The 18,870-nt window shown below is 41.7% G+C and overlaps 1 protein-coding gene across 7 annotated transcripts; it reads right to left on the minus strand.

The window, feature by feature from the left end:
• Nucleotides 1–1,795: 1,795 nt before the first annotated feature.
• On the minus strand, nucleotides 1,796–18,250 carry LOC103646409 (uncharacterized). 7 transcript variants are annotated; one of them, XR_004856202.1, is made up of 17 exons: nucleotides 17,641–18,183; nucleotides 15,385–15,437; nucleotides 14,342–14,417; nucleotides 14,027–14,079; nucleotides 12,780–12,861; nucleotides 12,532–12,711; nucleotides 12,342–12,434; nucleotides 12,150–12,260; nucleotides 6,441–6,592; nucleotides 6,190–6,241; nucleotides 5,520–5,674; nucleotides 4,442–5,231; nucleotides 4,290–4,352; nucleotides 4,165–4,215; nucleotides 3,393–3,474; nucleotides 2,784–2,977; nucleotides 1,796–2,472 (listed from the first exon to the last, which is right to left on the minus strand). XR_004856202.1 is itself a non-coding variant. In XM_020548290.3 (12 exons), exons 5-12 carry the CDS (start codon nucleotides 12,844–12,846, stop codon nucleotides 10,402–10,404), a joined length of 1,875 nt encoding a protein of 624 aa, XP_020403879.1. In that variant the 5' UTR covers nucleotides 12,847–12,861; nucleotides 14,027–14,079; nucleotides 14,342–14,417; nucleotides 15,385–15,437; nucleotides 17,641–18,250; the 3' UTR covers nucleotides 7,427–10,401. The 7 variants fall into 7 exon arrangements, 3 of the variants coding, with proteins under 3 accessions (XP_035821160.1, XP_020403879.1, XP_023157380.1); XR_004856203.1 differs by lacking the exon at nucleotides 4,165–4,215 and having other exon boundaries at nucleotides 6,441–6,589; nucleotides 17,641–18,190; XR_004856201.1 differs by lacking the exon at nucleotides 4,165–4,215.
• Between the last annotated feature and the right edge of the window lie 620 nt (nucleotides 18,251–18,870).

Genomic DNA, 18,870 nt, shown 5'->3' on the forward strand with positions numbered 1-18,870 from the left:
CGCGGGAACAGGACGGCCGAGGGCACGCTGAGACTTGATTGGGGTGTATTTATATATTACGCCTGGGTGTATTCAATATAGAGAATGCACCCAGGTGCATTTTAGTGCTGTCGTATATATATATATATATATATATATATATATATATATATATATATATATATATATATATATATATATATATATATATATATATTGGAGGCTTCTCAAGCTCCACCGGACCACCCCTATACCCTAGGCTTGTGGCTGCACCGCTTCTTTTATATATATATACTAGGTATATGCCCGTGCGTTGCTACGGAGTTAATATTATAAAACACAATATTTTTTTATATTAATGTATTTTATCATAGCAACACACGAGCATATACCTAGTTGGATTCTTATGTGGTGAGGTCACAACTATTTAATTCCATTATGCTCTATAGGTTGCATGTACACGAGATAGTTCACGGGCAACGTACTGATGAAGTGGTTCCTAAAGAGCTTCGGGCTATATGGCAGTAACGTACTGATGAAGTGGTTCCTAATGCAAGAACATACTGATGAAGTGGTTCCTAATACAAGAGTCGAAGTTACTTAAGGACTGATACCGACATCAATGGCAAGGACTGAAGAAGTGGTGACCGGAGGGCTAGGGGTGCCTCATCACAGATTGCTACGACAGAAGCTGGTAGTACTATTTCAGCAGGAGCAACATCGTCTCCACACATTGTTAGATGTTTAGTTAAAAAATCACCCCGAACAAGAAGAAAGTGTAATATGGCCACTTAAATTGTAATATGTTAAGTGCAGTGTGTACCGGTATGTGAACTTGTTTGAAACTGTAATTTGTGAAATGAACTACTGTTCTCTAGTGAAAATAGTCTAGAATTCATTCAGTGATCTCAAGCACTGCTTTCTAGTAAAAATACTCCTCTATTTCCCTTGTAATCTATGAACTGCAGTTATTTCAGATTTCTGTGAAAATAGTCACTTAAATCTGCAGTTATTTCATATTTCTATGAAAACAGTCACTTGAATCTACAGTTATTTCAAATTTCTATGAAACTGAACAATATTTATTTCTAAGAAACTATATAATAGTTCAAGACAAACTCAACAATAGTTCCTGAGAAATAGAAAAATATTTCATGAGACTGAACAATAGTTCCTAAGAAACTGAAGAATAGGTCCAGAGAAACTATACAATAGTTCATGAGAAAATAGTCTCTAGTTCCTGAGAAACTTAAAAATAGTTCAGTTGAGACTGAACGAAAGTTCCCGAGATACTAAAGAATAGTTTCCAAGAAACTATAAATAGCCTCAGTAGTACTGAGAAAATAGCCTTAGCAGTTATTTCAGATTTCATATAAACACAAGTACACGGACTTAGCCATTTAGAGTCACAATGTACACAGATTGCTAGTACCTCATTCACAGAAAGCAGTTTTCTCTTAAACATATGCTTTTTAGCCACAGGGGCTGCAGGCGCATCAGGTTAGGCCTATTGCAGAATTAACACGTCAGGACATCAAAAACCTTTCTGTAAAAACGTTATAGAAAATTAGCCAAGGATTCAAATTTTATAAAGCTCCCGATTTTCTAGGGAGTTTGTGTAAACTCAAATGACAAAAGTCACTACTAATTCGTCGCCCCCAAAGAGCCAATATCGACCTCTAATTCATCGTTTCCACAAGTAATTTTAAAAATAGCTTCATGTGATAACAAACACTTTCACAAAATGGTTTCGAGAATAAATACGGTTCTCAGCAAGTCGTACCACAAAACCTTTACCAGTTGCTCTATACTGTTAATATTTTAAAAACTTGAATCAGATCAATATCCAGAAATTTAGAAAATAATAGGCAACACTTTGTATCAAAAAGACTACCTTTGCACATACCCATTAACAGACCTGACTAAAACTCAAGTGAATTACAGATGTCTCTACTCTCTAGCAACGAAATAAGACCAATATTGACAAGCATTTAGCTTCAGGTAGCATTGGTGTATTACTAATATTGACAAGCATCTAGTTCCGGAAAAAACTCTTTACAACTTGTCTGCACGGCTCAGGGTCAAAGGTTATCTAGTCACGTATTCTGTAATCAGAGAAAGGTTAAAAATACTAATAATACGTTATCTGGAGTCTGCACGGCTCAAAGGGTCAAACCAGTACGGCTACCACCTGCATCTAGTCACGTCTGTTTTCACCATTCATGTCGATGAGGAGCCTGATTGCCTCTCTTGCTTGAAGGCCTTTTTCAGGAAGAAGGCCATCGCGAGCTGCGCCCCGAGGTTGGATCGGCCTCGAGATAGACAAACGATGCTTCCAACCAGCAGAATCCCGCTCGCGATCATTTGGCGAGACTTCCTCCCCGCAAGCTTGCATGGTGAAGTCCTGGAAGTCGGTGTGGAAGGAACGACCGATGCTGCAGTGTTCTGAGAAGCAGAAAGGCTTGCGTCGGCAGTCTCCAAATCCTTGGGAAACTGACATGCAAAGAGGCTTAGATTTGTCAGATCCTGAACGAGCAGGTCAAGAATCAAGATACTATAACAGTCTACTCAAATTATGTGATTCCTTGATTCATAACTTCTAAAAACAGTTTCAGGGATTTAACATTGTCCTGCAAACGAACGTGAGAAACATAATAATCAAATAAAACGTTAGAATTGGCTCCTAATTCATCAAAGATGTGCACATGACAGAAAAAACTACATATTCCATAATACGCTTCAGATCAGAAGGTTAAGAAAGAAAAAAACTACTGACAGCAAATTTAAATATACTAAACCATCACCTTCTTCATAAGTTTCTGCATGGTCAGAATTGACACTGATGGACTGCCATGCTGAGGATACCGACGTAGAGCATTGCTCATTTTACATATGTAACTCCAGATGCCCTTGGAAAAAGCTAGCTTTGCCATCTCTATATTCATTCCATTGTCCTCATGATGCAGCACCGTGATTTGGCATGCATCCCTGCCTGGGACTATATATATAGAAATGAAAAGAATATATAAACATATGTATCCCAAAGGATGTACACATGAAAGATTTAATTATAATAATATTTCATCCAGTAAAATAAAAGCAAGACTGAAATGCCAGTTCAAAGTTTAAAATTGCATCAAAGTGGCAAAAGACATCCTGTTGCATTCAATATAAGCAGGGGTTTGCCTTTGATCTAAAAAAGTGGCAACATAACTGATACAGAAAAGGAACAATTTACACCGACAACAAAAGGAAATAGAAGAGACTAATACCACATCATCAAATTTCAGTCTGCCCAACACTTCATGTTTTTTTCTTAAAAAGCTCAATACGCGCGATGAAACAAAAACAAGATTAGGCTTAGTACAATACCAAAATAAAAGGGCTTACACAAAATTTCAAATATCACTTACTTTTCCTAATACACCATCCTGATCTTAGAAGTTGCACTCTAACAAACTTTCTCTGTCGTGCCGCAAGAGGGTGTTCACATTCCTGTCAGGATTAACAATTTACACAAGGCAAATTAAAAATGCAAATCTGGTAGGGAGTGCAAAGGAGAATCGGGTGTCACCATCAGCACCACCATGTACGACACATATAGGGTAACCCAAGCATGAAATAAGCCTGCCAGCTTAGCTCATTTTGGGTAATGTTAATCACACAATGAAAAAAGAGGATATACATCAGTTGATTTTTTTGGCAATAGCTATGAAGATATTGTAGTCAAATACAGCAGTTATGGTTTCATTCACTTCATTCTGCATCAGCTCAAAAACTGCTATGACCTCATGACTAACATGGGATTTTTCTTTCTTTCTTTTTTTTCATTTGGAGAACATTTGAAGCAGCTGATGCTATGGCCATGGAAGTTGCACATGAAAATATACCAAATATTCCAGTCAAGATTAACAGCTTACGCAAGGCAAACCAAAAAAACACAAAGCTGGTAGAGAGTGGAAAGGAGGATCAGATGTCACCATCAGCATCACCATGACACCATTTATGACACATATAGGATAACCCAAACATGAAATAAGCCTGCCAGCTTAGCTCATTTCCAATAATGTTATGTTTATAATGAGAAAAAATAGGATGTACATCAGTTGAAAAGTTCTTCTACAATAGCTAATTAGCTATGAGGATTATAGAATACAGTCCAATGCAGCAGTTATGGTTTCATACTTTCATTCACTTCATTTTGCATCAGATCCAGATGTCCACGCGAATAATGTTCTACAATGACAACACAGACTGAGCCACGAGATTCCCCAAACAGAGGCAAGCTCTGGTGTCAGTACACCACGCACCTTGAGTGCGACACCCTTGACGGAAGAGTTCAAGCCGACAGACACCGAGGCTACGGCGACCACCTGCACGGAACGAGAGCGAGCGAAACGTAACCAGAGTGCATGCGGAAAAAGAGGAGCTCGACCTCATGTACGCGGGTGGCTGTCCGTACCTGAGATCCGAGCGCGAAGGGAGCCATGGCCGACCCACCGATCGAACGAGGGGCGTTGGGGCGTGGGGGGAAGGGAAGGGTTTTGACCCGCGAGAGAAGAGGAGACGGGGACAGGGAGCGCACTGGATGCCCGAAAACATTGAACTAATCACCTGGAAGTTCCAAAGTTGGAGCTGACCAAGTCCGGGGAGGGCAGCGGCCGGACGGGAGCCGGCGCGCGGGTCGGCAGCGAAACGGGGCTGGTGGTCTGAGGCCGGACAGGAACCAGTGGTCAGAGGTCGTGCTGAGGGTGATGCCAGCTGCTGGAACGGGCCACAGGCGACGACGGGAACAAGGACCGCCGTGGGGGGAGTACGACGCGCGTGGGGGCATTATGAGCGGGGGCGACCGGGTTTCTCGGCGTCAGGCGCGGGGCCGGTTTCACTGGGGGAGGCGGGGGATCAGGCGTTGTGGTCACGGCATGCGCGGGCGCAGGGGCGGTCATGGGAGTAGGGAGGCGGGCCCCACGCGCGCTGGCGACGGCCGACGGTGGAAGGCGCCGCGATCTGGGGAAGGAGCGCGTGGTGGGGGTGGGCCGCGAGATTAGTTGTGACGGGGGCGGGAGGCGGAGCCATATGGAGGTGGTGGACGCCCTCCTTATGCTCTTAAGGAATTTTATTTACTATTTGATGGTCAATGTTTATAAAATTTCGTTCTTAAAAGAAATTTAATATGCCTTACACATTATGAAATGGAAGGAGCATTACTATTTAATATGCCTTATACATTGAGGTTGTTGATTGACAGGTCCCTACAAAATAAGAGGAAGTAAACATAAAAAGAGGAGTTTTGAGCAATATTAAAGTATGTAGGTCGATCAGCAAGAAAGCTTATATAGAAATGTAAGTGATGGCATTTGACATAGAAATCTGGTATTGGTCCATTTAGATTGTTGTGAGACAGATCCCTTGGAATCACAAAAACAAAATGAAACACTAAAAAAACAAGTTTTGAAGTATATATAGGTGGAAAAGGTATGGTATATCTAGCATGCAGAAAATAGAAGTCGGCTCTCCCAGATTTTGGATTTCACCATTACCTGTGCAGGTGATACATTGTATCATATTTACTTAATCTAGCCAACCTCTGTATCAGTTTGCTCACATAGAAAGTGTGATTTCCATTAGTCATGGCCTTAGCACTGGCATAGAAGGCTGCACCTGGACCGTCGTCTTCAATAATTTTCATGTGATCCTGTATGAATAGCATTTCTTCAATTAAATCATAAATTGGACAAGAAACTATCCAGAAAGGGTATGAAATTATCAGTCGGCCACCACATATCCATACCTTCATAGTGGATGGATTTGTGTTGCGAGACCCCACATATATATGCCTAATCGTATATACAGTCTATGATTCATGTTGCAAGTCCCATGTAATTAATTGTGTTTGTGTGTTAATGTGCAGTCTATGATTGAACTAAGTCATGCACAGGATCAAGAAGTCAGTGACACCACTACATCTATCATTGTTCTAGGTATAGATATTTTTCTGTGACATTTGTTTTGGGGAAGTTGGTGGCTATGACGAACACCATTGCAATTTATTTGCATCAAACTAAAGCAGTGTTGTCTGCTATGTTTGGCTCTGACGAACACCATTGCAATTTATTTGCATCAAACTAAACAGTTACAGAATGAAAGAAGTTAGAACCAATTGGCAAATGGCATTACTTGAATGATTAAAAAAATGGACATGATGTGCACCTGCAGCATCTGAGACTGTATGCTATGTTTTGCTCATTTCCTTTGGTACCTCCTACCCCAATCGAAATGTTGCACGTTCAAACATAAGGCAAGAAGGTTCAGCGAAAAAAGGATACAAAATATAAGTATTCAATAATGATAGAAGTTATGAAAAAATATTATTGAAACTTACAGCCCATATAAAAAGCATAGTCACATCAGCAGTTGTAATAAATTACAGAAGATAAAGAGGAGCATTACAGAAAACGCACCTGATCCTGTGGCTGCTAGGAGAACACAATCCCCGTGAGCAAACCAAGCATCCAAGACTTCCTTTTGGAATGCTTTGAGACTGGAAAATCCAAAATGCTTTTGCAAAACAGCACTAATTATGTCCATTTGGCTGAACACAGATAATCTTCTGCTGTAAGAATATAAAGCATAGAATATAGTTGTTAATAAATACTAAACAATGAACGATCATGCTTACAGAAATTTACTCCATGAGATTCTATGTGGTTAACAAACAATTCAGTTTTGACAGACTTACCGTGGGTCTAGTTTGTTAGAACCTCCTTGTAGACGATGTTCTTGGTATATGTCCCACAATCTACTGTGGGGTTCTTTCTTACACCCTTCCTCGACCTCTTCTTCCCATCGACGGCTGGGATGGCAAGAATCTTTATGTTCGATCGGGCTGTCGCTCTAGATAGAGCAACATATAGTTGGCCATGAGAGAACACTGGTTCGGGCAAGTACACGCCAACATTGGGAATAGTCTGACCCTGTGCTTTGTTAACCGTCATTGCAAAACTAAGCCGTATAGGAAACTGCTTTCTTTTGAACTGGAAAGGGAACATCTCGTCATCGGAGGGACACAGAGGTATACGGGGCAGGAAAATCCGTTTTCCAGCGTACTGACCTAGTACAATTTCTGCGTCAATGCTATTTCTTTGGAAACCACGAACCACCAGCCTGGTGCCATTGCAAAGTCCATTCGCAGGGTCTATATTCCGAAGCAATATAACAGGGCATCCAATCTTGAGCTTCAAAACATGCGGGGGCAGCCCATTAGGCGTCAGTGTGTTTAGGAACTCAGGTGGGTAGTAGTTATGGGGATCATCCATGGCACTATCGAAACTATGGTACACCATATGCTCCCCTTGAAAACGATTGATCATCTTAGCATTTATCATATCCACCCCGTCATTCCGCGTTGACAGTATCGCCCTTGAAGTAATGTAGGTGGAATCTGACATTTTTTCGTTGAGATTTGGGAAAACGAAGTCTATTAGATTGTCAAGATCATTGTCACTCCCACTATAAGGCACGCATACCTCGTCAGGAAGACGGATGTCGCCATCACTATTTGTGACCTCAGTTCCACCACCTACGCGCAGCAAATACTCCGCAAACCAAGGGTCGTTTTTTGCCCTCATATTGCTAACAAGCTTTAAGTGGGACATAGACTCCCATAGGTAAGACATCCGTAGCGAAGAAGCAACCACTTGAGCCCTTGACCCTTTACGAACAACAGGCAAGACCTGTCTGAAATCCCCACCGAAGACAATGGTTTTACCACCGAATGGCAGTCCGAGCCGACCCATTATATCGCGCATGCTATTGTCAAGTGCCTCCACAGCTTGTCTCTTAGTCATAGAAGCCTCGTCCCAGATAATGAGAGATGATTTTCGTAGCAACTCTGCGGTTCCACTCTGCTTTGTGAAGCAACATACAACGCCATCATCAATAGTGAGAGGTATCTTGAAGCGTGAATGTGCGGTTCTTCCTCCAGGCATTATGGAAGCCGCAACACCAGATGTAGCTGTTGCCACTGCAATCTTGCCCTGATTGCGCAGCGTCGCGAGCAGCACTCTGTATAGATAAGTCTTCCCGGTGCCACCAGGTCCATCCACAAAGAACAATCCGCCCTGATCGGTGTTAACGGCAGACATAATCTTATCATAGGCGACCATTTGTTCCTCGTTAAGAGAGTCCTTGAGAACCGCATCCGCTGATGCCAGTTCGATACTTTCCTCCTCATAAACCTCCCTAGCAGTACCTATAGCATTGTCATACGCGTCGATGATAGGTGGAAGAGGGAATGTCTTTATGTCCTTTCCCATTGACTGCAACATGTTCCTAATGTCAATCAATACCATCTGTTCAACATGAGTTTTGCTCTGACTCATGCGTTGATAGTCCTCTGACATAGCATCTAGGTGTTTCTGCCATAGTACAGCCACATCGCTTGGCTCACAGTACACCAATATTGTGGCAAAAAGTCGTCGTAGCGTCGATGGCATCTGGAAAAGAGCACGTTCAGTGAGACAGTCATCTAGTGTGTTGTCCGACTCAAGCAGACCCCTTCTCTCTGCTGCCTCACGAAAAGTCGGTAGCGTGACACCATCTATTGTCCTTAGATCCACATATGAGGTGGCGCCAGTCACGTGGTTTAGGAGAACACGAAGATAGTAGCGCTCTCCCTCGGCCGGATGAGCAGAGACTATTCTACCGACTTGTCCACCCATATCTCGTTTCCTTCGTTGCCATACCTTGCCCTTACCACTCTGCCAAGTGTACCACTCAGGGAAGTCACGATACAGGATGCCCCGAGCCTCCTCGTGTAGCCTATTTGCCTCAAAATATACTGTGAGCATTGACCTATCAGCACCTGGACGGTTGATGACTCGCTCGACCATTTGGCGCTCGTGAAACGCCACCATGTGCATGTTTAGAAGATGGAGCTGCAACTGCATCACAGGTGGAGAGTTCTGACTAAGCTCAAAGCCGTATATCCTCCATAAGGCCTCTGGAGGGGTCACCCACCTTGCATCTCTGTACTGCTTGATCTCATCTACATCATCATCTGCCTTGCTCGCATCTCTCATAACAACAGACGCACGATCATGGCCTTTGTATATGTACTTGAACAGGTATTTAACAGCCTTGATGCTCCCGCACGCCTCAACATTGATGTGACAGTTGAAGAGCCGAAGGAGGTAAGAGTTGTAAGCGACAACCCATCTATTGTCCAATTCGAACCCTCGAACCTTTTCCTTACGCCCATCGTCACGACGTCTATAAACAAGATATGAATCCTTCCCTTGCAAAGTTGTGTCACAGAAAGGCCGGGGATAATGATTCTTGCACGATGCACGACCCTTAGTGCATGGGCAGTTAGGATTTAGCGACCCGCACGGGCCATGCATCATATGCTTGATAACCATCTTTTGTAGTTCAGGGTACTTTTTGTCTGGGATCTCGGCTAAGATCAAAAGGTCATACTGCTCAGGGCACGTGAGCTTGTACTTCCTCTGCATGATTAGTAGAAATAGGCATGGGGCAAACCCCGCTTCTGAAACTCCACGACATAGACGTAGGCCCGGACCTTACCGAGAATATCATGTTTAGTCAGCCTATGCTTTAACTCTTGTAGCTTCGCGTGAAAGACATGCACTACAAGATCCGGACGATCTTGCGGTGTCTGCCCAGGGAGAAGCTCCGTCCTTATCTCATCCCAGTTGGGGTTACATGTCATGGTAAGAAAGATGTCTGGTTTCCCAAACTTCCGCACCAGAGCCATAGCATCCATATATCGACGTCTCATGTCACGAGGACCGCCAATAAACGATGGTGACAGCACAGTTCGCTTCCCAACCTTTTCTGCTCTTATGTCTCCATCTAACATACTATCCACCAAGCCCTGGTACAGGTCAGCTCGTAACCGGTCCTGGTTTTTACGTATGAAATCTAAACGGGAGCTCTCAATCTTGATGTACGTGTCGACTGCGAACTGCTGGAAAAGTCGCTTACCATGAAGTATTGGATTGAATATCCCTGGACGAATCTGGAATTTGTAGCAGTAATAGTCACGTACGGACACACATAGATGGTTAGGAGATTCTGCATACGTAAGGATTGATTATTTTGTGATGCCGAAAGGATAGTTAACAATGTGTTATGTAAGAAATATCAAAGAAACAACTAACCTGCATCTTCATCGTTAGCATTACTAGCCCTATGCGTCGCACGGTATGCATCCACTTCGCCCATGGATACACCGACCTTTGGTATGTTTGCATGCCATCCAAGTTCACCTCTAGGGAAGAACAGTGGATACGATAGTGCATCATAGCATCCATGGTATGAGCGGATGTCGTGGCTTGACCTATCCTTCCCATGTAGCATAACACTCTTGCTGAACTGGCCTCGCCGTTCGCTCCCCTCGATCTAGACAGCAGCGACCTCTGAAGTGAGAGGCGTGTTATATGTCTTCTGGTTCAACGTCTGGTCAAGGTTCAATGTGATACGATAGTCATCAAGGTTCTCAACATGGCCCATGCTCCTAAGGTGCTCAGAGTACGGGTTTCCATGGAGTATGCCAACTAATTGTTTAATAACATCTTTGTCTTTCTGTTGACATTCTTCGCGGCACTTACAATATCGATGCTCAAGATTGGGATCATCATCGTAAAAGTAAAGCTCAAGGTGTTTATGCTCCGCCCCACCGTCCCTACCAAATGACTTGATATTGTGGTACATCATGCCTTGTGCTCGGAACGTGTATATACCAGAATCTCTCACATTAGTTGTCATACTATCGAGGCAACAATACAGTGAAGTGAAAGAGAAATGGCCATTAAAAAACCTAATGTTATCACGAAAGTGTCTAGCATCAGAGTCTGTACTATCCCACAACCTCTGGAGCTGGGGAGGGGTCTCCAGTGGGGCTAGCTCAACCTTCCCACTACGACAACAAAACCCAGGTGGCTCATACTCAAACTTCTTCGCAGTGCAATAACCGCAGTTGGGAACAGACTTCAGCATATGTGTGTCTTCAGGCACATTACTGTACACTTTGTCATACGGGTCAGGCAAACCAGTGGCAGTAGATTCATCTTGAGTACCATCAATCTCGATGTCCTCGCCGATCTCATCATCTAATATTTTTTTGGAAAACAACGATTAAGACACGTGTAGTTATATAAGTCGTGGTATCATAATAAAAATTGAGGTACGCACATTGCCCAGCGAATAGGTATCCATCGTTCTCATCATCATCCTCAGCCTCTTCGAATATGACACCCTCATCATCATCACCTGAATCATGAAAATATGAGCCACGTAAAAGACAAGGGCATCTAGGGTGGGGGAAAATGTAACGTGAACAAAGATTTTTAACGAGTACCATTGGAAATGAACGTTGGCTTCGTATGTGTATGGTCCACTCCTTGTTCAACCATGCCTGCACTCACATGTTTAGTTGGACTACATGCTATCGTCATCGTGCAATATTCATTTAAAATTGGTTGTAATTACCATTGGTGTGGATCTCTGCAGTCGGATGGGGCTGTGTCCAATCGTCTCCTTCCATAGCGTCACAAATAGTATCCTCGGTCACTGTAGCCACATTCCTTCCAATGTCGTCTTCAAATTGTTGGTTTCGACGGCCTAAGGTAGCTGGTCTTATCCCAGATAGCACATGATGTCTACGTCTTAGTGGCTCAGTAGACATATCAAGTGAACCAACATCCTTAGTCTGTGTTGAAGTTGGCAGGAAAGGTGTCACGGCGAATTCAGGGATAACCCAGTCGCAAGTGGTAACTGAGGATCCATATGGTTCAATTCCATATGTTGTAGGACGTACAACCTCAGGGGTATATACTGGGTCCTCCATGGCGATGGACTCCTGATTCAAAGTGTCACCCTGTAGTGCTCTACGTTTTCTGCTGCACTCTTTGTTAGCATCTTTCCGTCTTGGTGTCTTATTATACAACCTAAGGCGTACATGTCTAGACTCCCTCTCGACGGGGGTCATGTTTTTGTACCGCTCACTAAAGTAGGCGGCCCTTTTCATAGTATGCTTAGGTATGTTATCAACAGTTTCATGCACACAACCTGGAATAAGGCATGTCTATGTTTAACGATTTGAAACCTGCAGTTTTTTTGCATATTTAGCCAAGCGAACAATCATGTACCTGGTGTCAGAAGGTCTTTACTTGTGACAATGTTGTTTGCCTGGAATGTCTCATTCCTATGCAACCAATCGCTGTCATCATATGCATCCAGATTTACTTGTTCATCTCCACCTACATTTAGCATTTTAGCATAAGTAAAGAGTTAACATAATAGATAGTGCAAATGTGACAAAAAAATTGTGATTGTTATACCTGCAATGTCTTGTGTTGACAAATTTGTGAAATCAATGGTGCTACAGTCATCTGGAAAGCTAACCACCTCACATGCCTGGTCCGTATTAAAGTCTTCTTCATATATCACCCATTTACAAAAGGCTACACATCAACTTTGTATAGTACAAACATGTAGGTATAACAATAAAAAAATTTAACTTTTCATCACCTCTGGATGAGAGTGGCTCTATCGATAGTCCTTTATTTCGTTGACGTGCTTCACGACGCTTCCTATTTTTCTCATTCTTTTCTTCAACAGTCATCGCAGCATATCTTTCCCTATCCCTTTGCCTCTTATGTTCCTTAGCATCGACAATTAGTCCAAGCGAGTTCGATTCATTTTGATTACCTACAATGCAACTTTGTATTAGTGTCCGTACTTAATACGTTTTGACACGCATGTAATAAGCTTTATACCTGTAATGATGGTGTTTGAGATGTCTGTGAATGGTGTGCGACCAGCATTGTATCCTATCTGATCCATAACAAGAAGAGTGCCCTACAAAACATCAGCACATAAACAACACTAAAAGAGGGTAGACAATCGGTAGTCCTTTTATATGCACTCATCCAGTTAACCAGATATAGCTCTATCAAACAAAACAAACAAGGGTAACAAATATATAGAACACACATAATAGAATCTGAAACGAACAACCAACTGCAATGATTAATAAGCTTTCTTGGTATGATAAAAAGCAAATAGAAATGACTGGAATGGACTACCAAACTGTCGTTGGACATGATATAGAAAAAACTATAGACAACAACTATTAGATAATTCACCATAATAGATAAATTTTGTTTGGACATTGTAAATCTAACCAATTATCTTGAAAACCCTAATTCCAAATAGGTTATTAATGTAAAGCTCCAACTAAATTATCTAAAACTAAAACATAAAATTACATTATGTTTCCTGTTTATAGATTGAAATAACAGTCTTTTAAAAATGACTTTTTAGATTCATTTATATTTCCTGTTTATATAGATTTAAACAGCAACATTTGGAGTGACACATTGATTCTTAGATGATTTCAACCAGAAAAGCCACTCTAGTGCAATAATAGACCACACTCTATGATGATAAGAACATTGATCCATAAAACAAATAAAAATTAGAAAATGCAGATATCAAGGAGAGACAATCGGTATGGACCTATTTGGGCTATCTGGGAGAGACCAACATCCAATGAAAATAGACCTATTTGGGCTATCTGGGAGAGACCAACACAACCAGTTGACAATATAAACAAAGGTAGAAAAATAGACTTTGGCTGAACTTGCAGAAGACCATCTCTCTCTTATAACGACACCAAAGAGGACTATCTCTTTGATGAATCAAGGGCAAGCAACAAATACATACATCCTAGATCAACAAATACACTACTCTGGTTCCACCATGATGCCAAAAGTAGCTTACAGTGAGACAGCGAAAGGAATTATTTAGTCCAGATAAATTAATGTACATATATACATAGCAAGGAATATAAACAACAATTGTTTTACATTTGTCGATCGGGTGTTAGTATTAATTTGGTACAAAAATCATATAATACAAGGAACTTTAAAAGGAATCAAATAGATGTAGCCATTAATATGCTATCTAGTCCTAAAAATACACAAGACGCTAACTGGGTAGTTAAAAAAAGGCATGTATGTACCTTGTCAAACGAAATGGATTAATTTGCTTCTATCGACGTGGAGGCTTGTCCTTCTGTTACCCGGTGAAACAAACTATAATATCAGTGCAGTTAAATATAATCTTAAAAATACAAGATGATACAAGACTCCTCACAGGAATGGAAAAGGGCTATGCTGACTTATTAAACAGCAGTCAGCACTTATTTTCTTTCATCCAAATTACTCAAGGATCATATAATCTAAGGAACTTTGAAAGGATTCAAATATGTGTAGCCAGTAATAAGGTATCGAGTTCAAACGAAATGGGGATGACAAAAAAATAAGCATGACGGTACCTTGTCAAACGAAATGGAGATGACTTCCTTGCTATGTGGTGACAAGATATGATTCTATCGACGTGTGCAATTAGTACTGGAAAAGTATAATATCAGTGCAGTTAGTCCTGGAGTTGAACAGAACCTAAAAATACAAGATGATACAAGACTCCTCACAGGAATGGAAAAGGGCTATGCTGACTTATTAAACAGCAGTCGACACTTATTTTCTTTCATCTAAATTACTCTTTGCCAGGGAAAGTTAGGATGAAAAGTAGCCACTGCGCTAACAAATTGTGATATGACCGGCCTTGCATATAGCCAAGAAATTTTATACTGTGCTAACTTAACTCAACTGAATTGTCATGATTCTATAAAAAGAATGCAGCTCATCTCTTTGCATTGTTGAATAAAACTAAGTTATTTACAAGTCACTGTAATGCAATAATAGACCACACTCTATGATGACAAGAACATTGATCCGTAAAACAAATAAAAATTAGAAAATGCAGATATCAAGGAGAGACAATCGGTATGGACCTATTTGGACTATCTGGGAGAGACCAACACAACCAGTTCATAGTATAAACAAAGGTAGAAAAATAGACTTTGGCTGAACTTGCAGAAGAAAAGGACCGGTATGGATCTATCTTTGTTTATGGTCACAAAATGATTAACAGATGACCATCTCTCTTATAACGACACCAAAGAGGACTATCTCTTTGATGAATCAAGGGCAAGCAACAAATACATACATCCTAGATCAACAAATACACTACTCTGGTTCCACCATGATGCAAACCATGATGCAAAAGGTGGCTTACAGTGAGACACAGTGACAGGAATTATTTAGTCTAGATAAATTAATGTACATATACATAGCAAGGAATATAAACAACCATTGTTTTACATTTCTCGATCATGTGTTAGTATTAATGTGGTACAAGAATCATATAATACAAGGAACTTTAAAAGGAATCAAATATCTGTAGCCATTAATATGCTATCTAGTCCTAAAAATACACAAGATGCTATCTGGGTAGTTAAAAAAGGCATGTATGTACCTTGTCAAACGAAATGGGTTGATTTGCTTGTATCGACGTGGAGGCTTGTCCTTCTGTTAACCGGTGAAACAAACTATAATATCAGTGCAGTTAAAGTATAATCTTAAAAATACAAGATGATACAAGACTCCTCACAGGAATGGAAAAGGGCTATGCTGACTTATTAAACAGCAGTCAACACTTATTTTCTTTCATCTAAATTACTCTTTGACAGGGAAAGGATGAAAAGTGCCTTGCACATAGCCAAGAAATTTTACACTGCGCTAACAAATTATGATATGACCGGCCTTGCACATAGCCAAGAAATTCTATATTGTGCTAACTTAACTCAACTGAACTGTCATGATTCTATAAAAAGAATGCAGCTTATCTGTTAACAGATAATTTTGGATTCTCCAACTCTTAAACCAGAGGAATAGAGGAAGAATATAGAATCATGACAACAAGGGTCTAGCCATACTGTCCCTGAGTCATGCACTATTGCACCTGAAAGAAGGTCATCTAGAGCAGGAACCTGTGCTCAAATTTCGTATCCCACCAGCAGTGGGGCAAAACTTTCAGATAAAAGTAGCTCCTCACCAAGAAACATGACAAAGGTCTGGTAGTCATTTGTACGCTCCTTTCAACTGTGCCCTTCGGGCTTCATCTACTTCTCTTTGTCTCTCATAGCGTCTTCTATTTGCCTTACGATGCCAAATTAACTTTTGAACATCAAAGCAGGCAACTTTAGTGACAATCACTACTGTTTGTGGATTTGCAGAGTCCATCAGTCACATGCAGGAAGCCTCTCCAATCTGACAATGCTTCTCACAGTCATGTAGAGGACTCATATTCTGTCACTTCTTCGTATCCTTTTTTCTTTTCAAATATTGATCATGTTAATTTTCCAGTGGATCTTATTGTTGTCTGTTTAGAGTCTCCTTTTTCTTTTAATATTTTAGGCATATGAACTCCATAACATTTTGCATGGAACCCGTTTCTATGCCTAAATAGCTGACTGCTAGTAAAAAGATCGCTTCATTTGTATCCCCCAATTTTCTTTGTATCCCTCAATTTCCTGAGTTGTGTACAGAACTGTAACTTCAGCGAGAGCTGGAAAAACTAAGAAGACAATTGTTGTTGTTGCACCTACATTTGTATGTGATAATCGTGCTGAGAAGAGAGGAGAGGTACACATGTATTTTTGCGGTGCAATATCATGATTACTGTTTGGCTTTAAAGAGCTAGTTGGGTAACCAAAACTTTGTTGATTCTCCAGTTTTATACAAAATTAGAAGAAAAGCGCAAGGCTTTGGAAGAGGAGAAACTCCAAGCAGAGGCCAGAAAGTGGGTAAGTCTGCTATGGTTTATTTTATGGTATTGCCTGAATATTGGTGTTTGTTTTGTGGCATCATGAAGAGCACCCGTTTTTGCAAAATCACTATATTCCTAATACATTGGAAATTATAATTGCATTCTTATAAGCACTGGAAATATAATTTTGGAGCAACTTTGTTTAACCTACCATTTTCCTCCACATTTTGTGGTATAAATATTTTGAACTTCATCGAGGTCACTTTTTTACATGACTCATGTCTCGTCTTTGACTTATCAAAATACTATCTGTTTGAGGTTTTGGAAACAATCATTACGACAATTGTTATCATTTCCATATTGCTTAGTTAGTGCTGTAAAATGCAAGAAACAAAAAAGAAGTTAGGATATGCTTGATGCCTTGAAAAAGAATGCAGCTTATCTGTTAACAGATAATTTTGGATTCTCCAGCTCTTAAACCAGATGAACAGAGGAAGAATATAGATAAGAACAATACACCCATGACTAACTTAGTTTTATTCAACAATGCAAAGAGATGAGAACCATTTGGTGTGAATTTGGAAGGCACTATTAAAAAGAGTTGTGTACTGGATTTTAATAGTTTTGACACCACCTTTGAAAATAGGTATGAGCTGGCAAAGAGTAATTTGGACTCCACAAATATGGTGGGAAATGAATTACAAGAACCAGATTTAGCATGTTTGTTAAATGGCTGATGCCAAGGATTTCTGTGATGATTTTCTCAACTTTTGCCTGACTTTTTTGCTAGACATGAGAAGGGAATTGTTTGCATCATAACAATGTCATCATCATGTAAATTAAAGATGCAAACAAACATTAAACAATCACAGTGACTTTGTGTGTACTGTTTGAACATTATAGTGTTTCAAGATTCCGCGGACTCAGGATTGTGTCATCATATATGGGAGTTGGAGGACGTACCATATGAGTTGAATAGAAACTCGTCGAATCGGTGTGGGAGTTGAACAGAACCTCGCCCAGGCTTCATCCTTTTAACAGCAGGCGGGCGAGGGCAAGGCGGAGAGATCCGCGGGCGTGACCAGCGATTTTGCAATGGTGGCCTTGATGCAGCACTGTTGGGGAATGGAGAGATCCGCGGACGCAGACACAGCGGGGGAAGGGAGAGAGCCTGCTGGGCGTGGGGGCGGAGCACGGGATCTGCGGCGGCTCAGGAGTGTCCGAGATCCCCGCCTGGCGTGATCTGCGAGATCCCCGCCCGGTGGAATCCGAGGCTGGCCGCTGGGAGTGGGGTCGGCTGCTGGACGCGATCCGCGGCTGCGCGCTGGGAGTTGGGCGCGATCCGCGGCGGCGTGCTGGTCGTGGGCGCGGCTGCGCGCTGGGAGTTGGACGAGATCGACGCTTCTCGTGCTGGTCGTGGGCGCGGCTGCAAGCTGGGAGTGGGGTCGGCTGCTGCACGCCATCGCCGGGGGCAGTCGGCTGCTGGGCGTAGCACGGCTGTACGGGCGGGGGCAAGGCGGTTTCATTTACTTGTGAACGCTGACACTAAATACTTAATAGAGTAGTAAGATTGGAGGCTTCTCAAGCTCCACCGGACCACCCCTATACCCTAGGCTTGTGGCTGCACCGCTTCTTTTTCACGTTTCTCATCCATTCACAGGTTGACACCCATGAGTTGCTACTGACAGCGAGCGGGATTTTGGCCGCTGGTGGCTGCCGAGCTGCCGCTGAGGGAGCAGCTCTGCGCCGAGTGCTCGGTCGACAGGACAAGAGAAAGAAGAGAAAACATATCTTGAGAGGATATTTGTCGCTGCTAATGGCATGTTCTGTGAGATGAATAAAAAAGGAAGAGACAAAAGGAGAGAGGGAGAATCAGGAGATAGCGGATGACCTGCCAACTGCTATGATGCATGTCGTTCTCTTTGCTGCTACGTGCCGCAGGACCCATCGACGATCATGACGCTCGAAATTTTCTTTTCTCTAGACATCGAGCATCAATAAATTCGAAAACAAATTTAAAAAACGCACATGTATTTAGTGGAGAGCTTGTATCTAGATAGACATGTTCCACCACAAAAAATCTAACTAAAAATTAAATTAGATCAATAAATCTTAAGGTCAACAAATGTTAGTATAGAAAATCACCACATACTTCTCGTTTTTTGACGTAAATCACTATAATCACTTTAATAT

The sequence above is a fragment of the Zea mays genome, chromosome 2 (genome assembly GCF_902167145.1).
Source record: "Zea mays cultivar B73 chromosome 2, Zm-B73-REFERENCE-NAM-5.0, whole genome shotgun sequence".
Lineage (NCBI taxonomy): Eukaryota > Viridiplantae > Streptophyta > Magnoliopsida > Poales > Poaceae > Zea > Zea mays.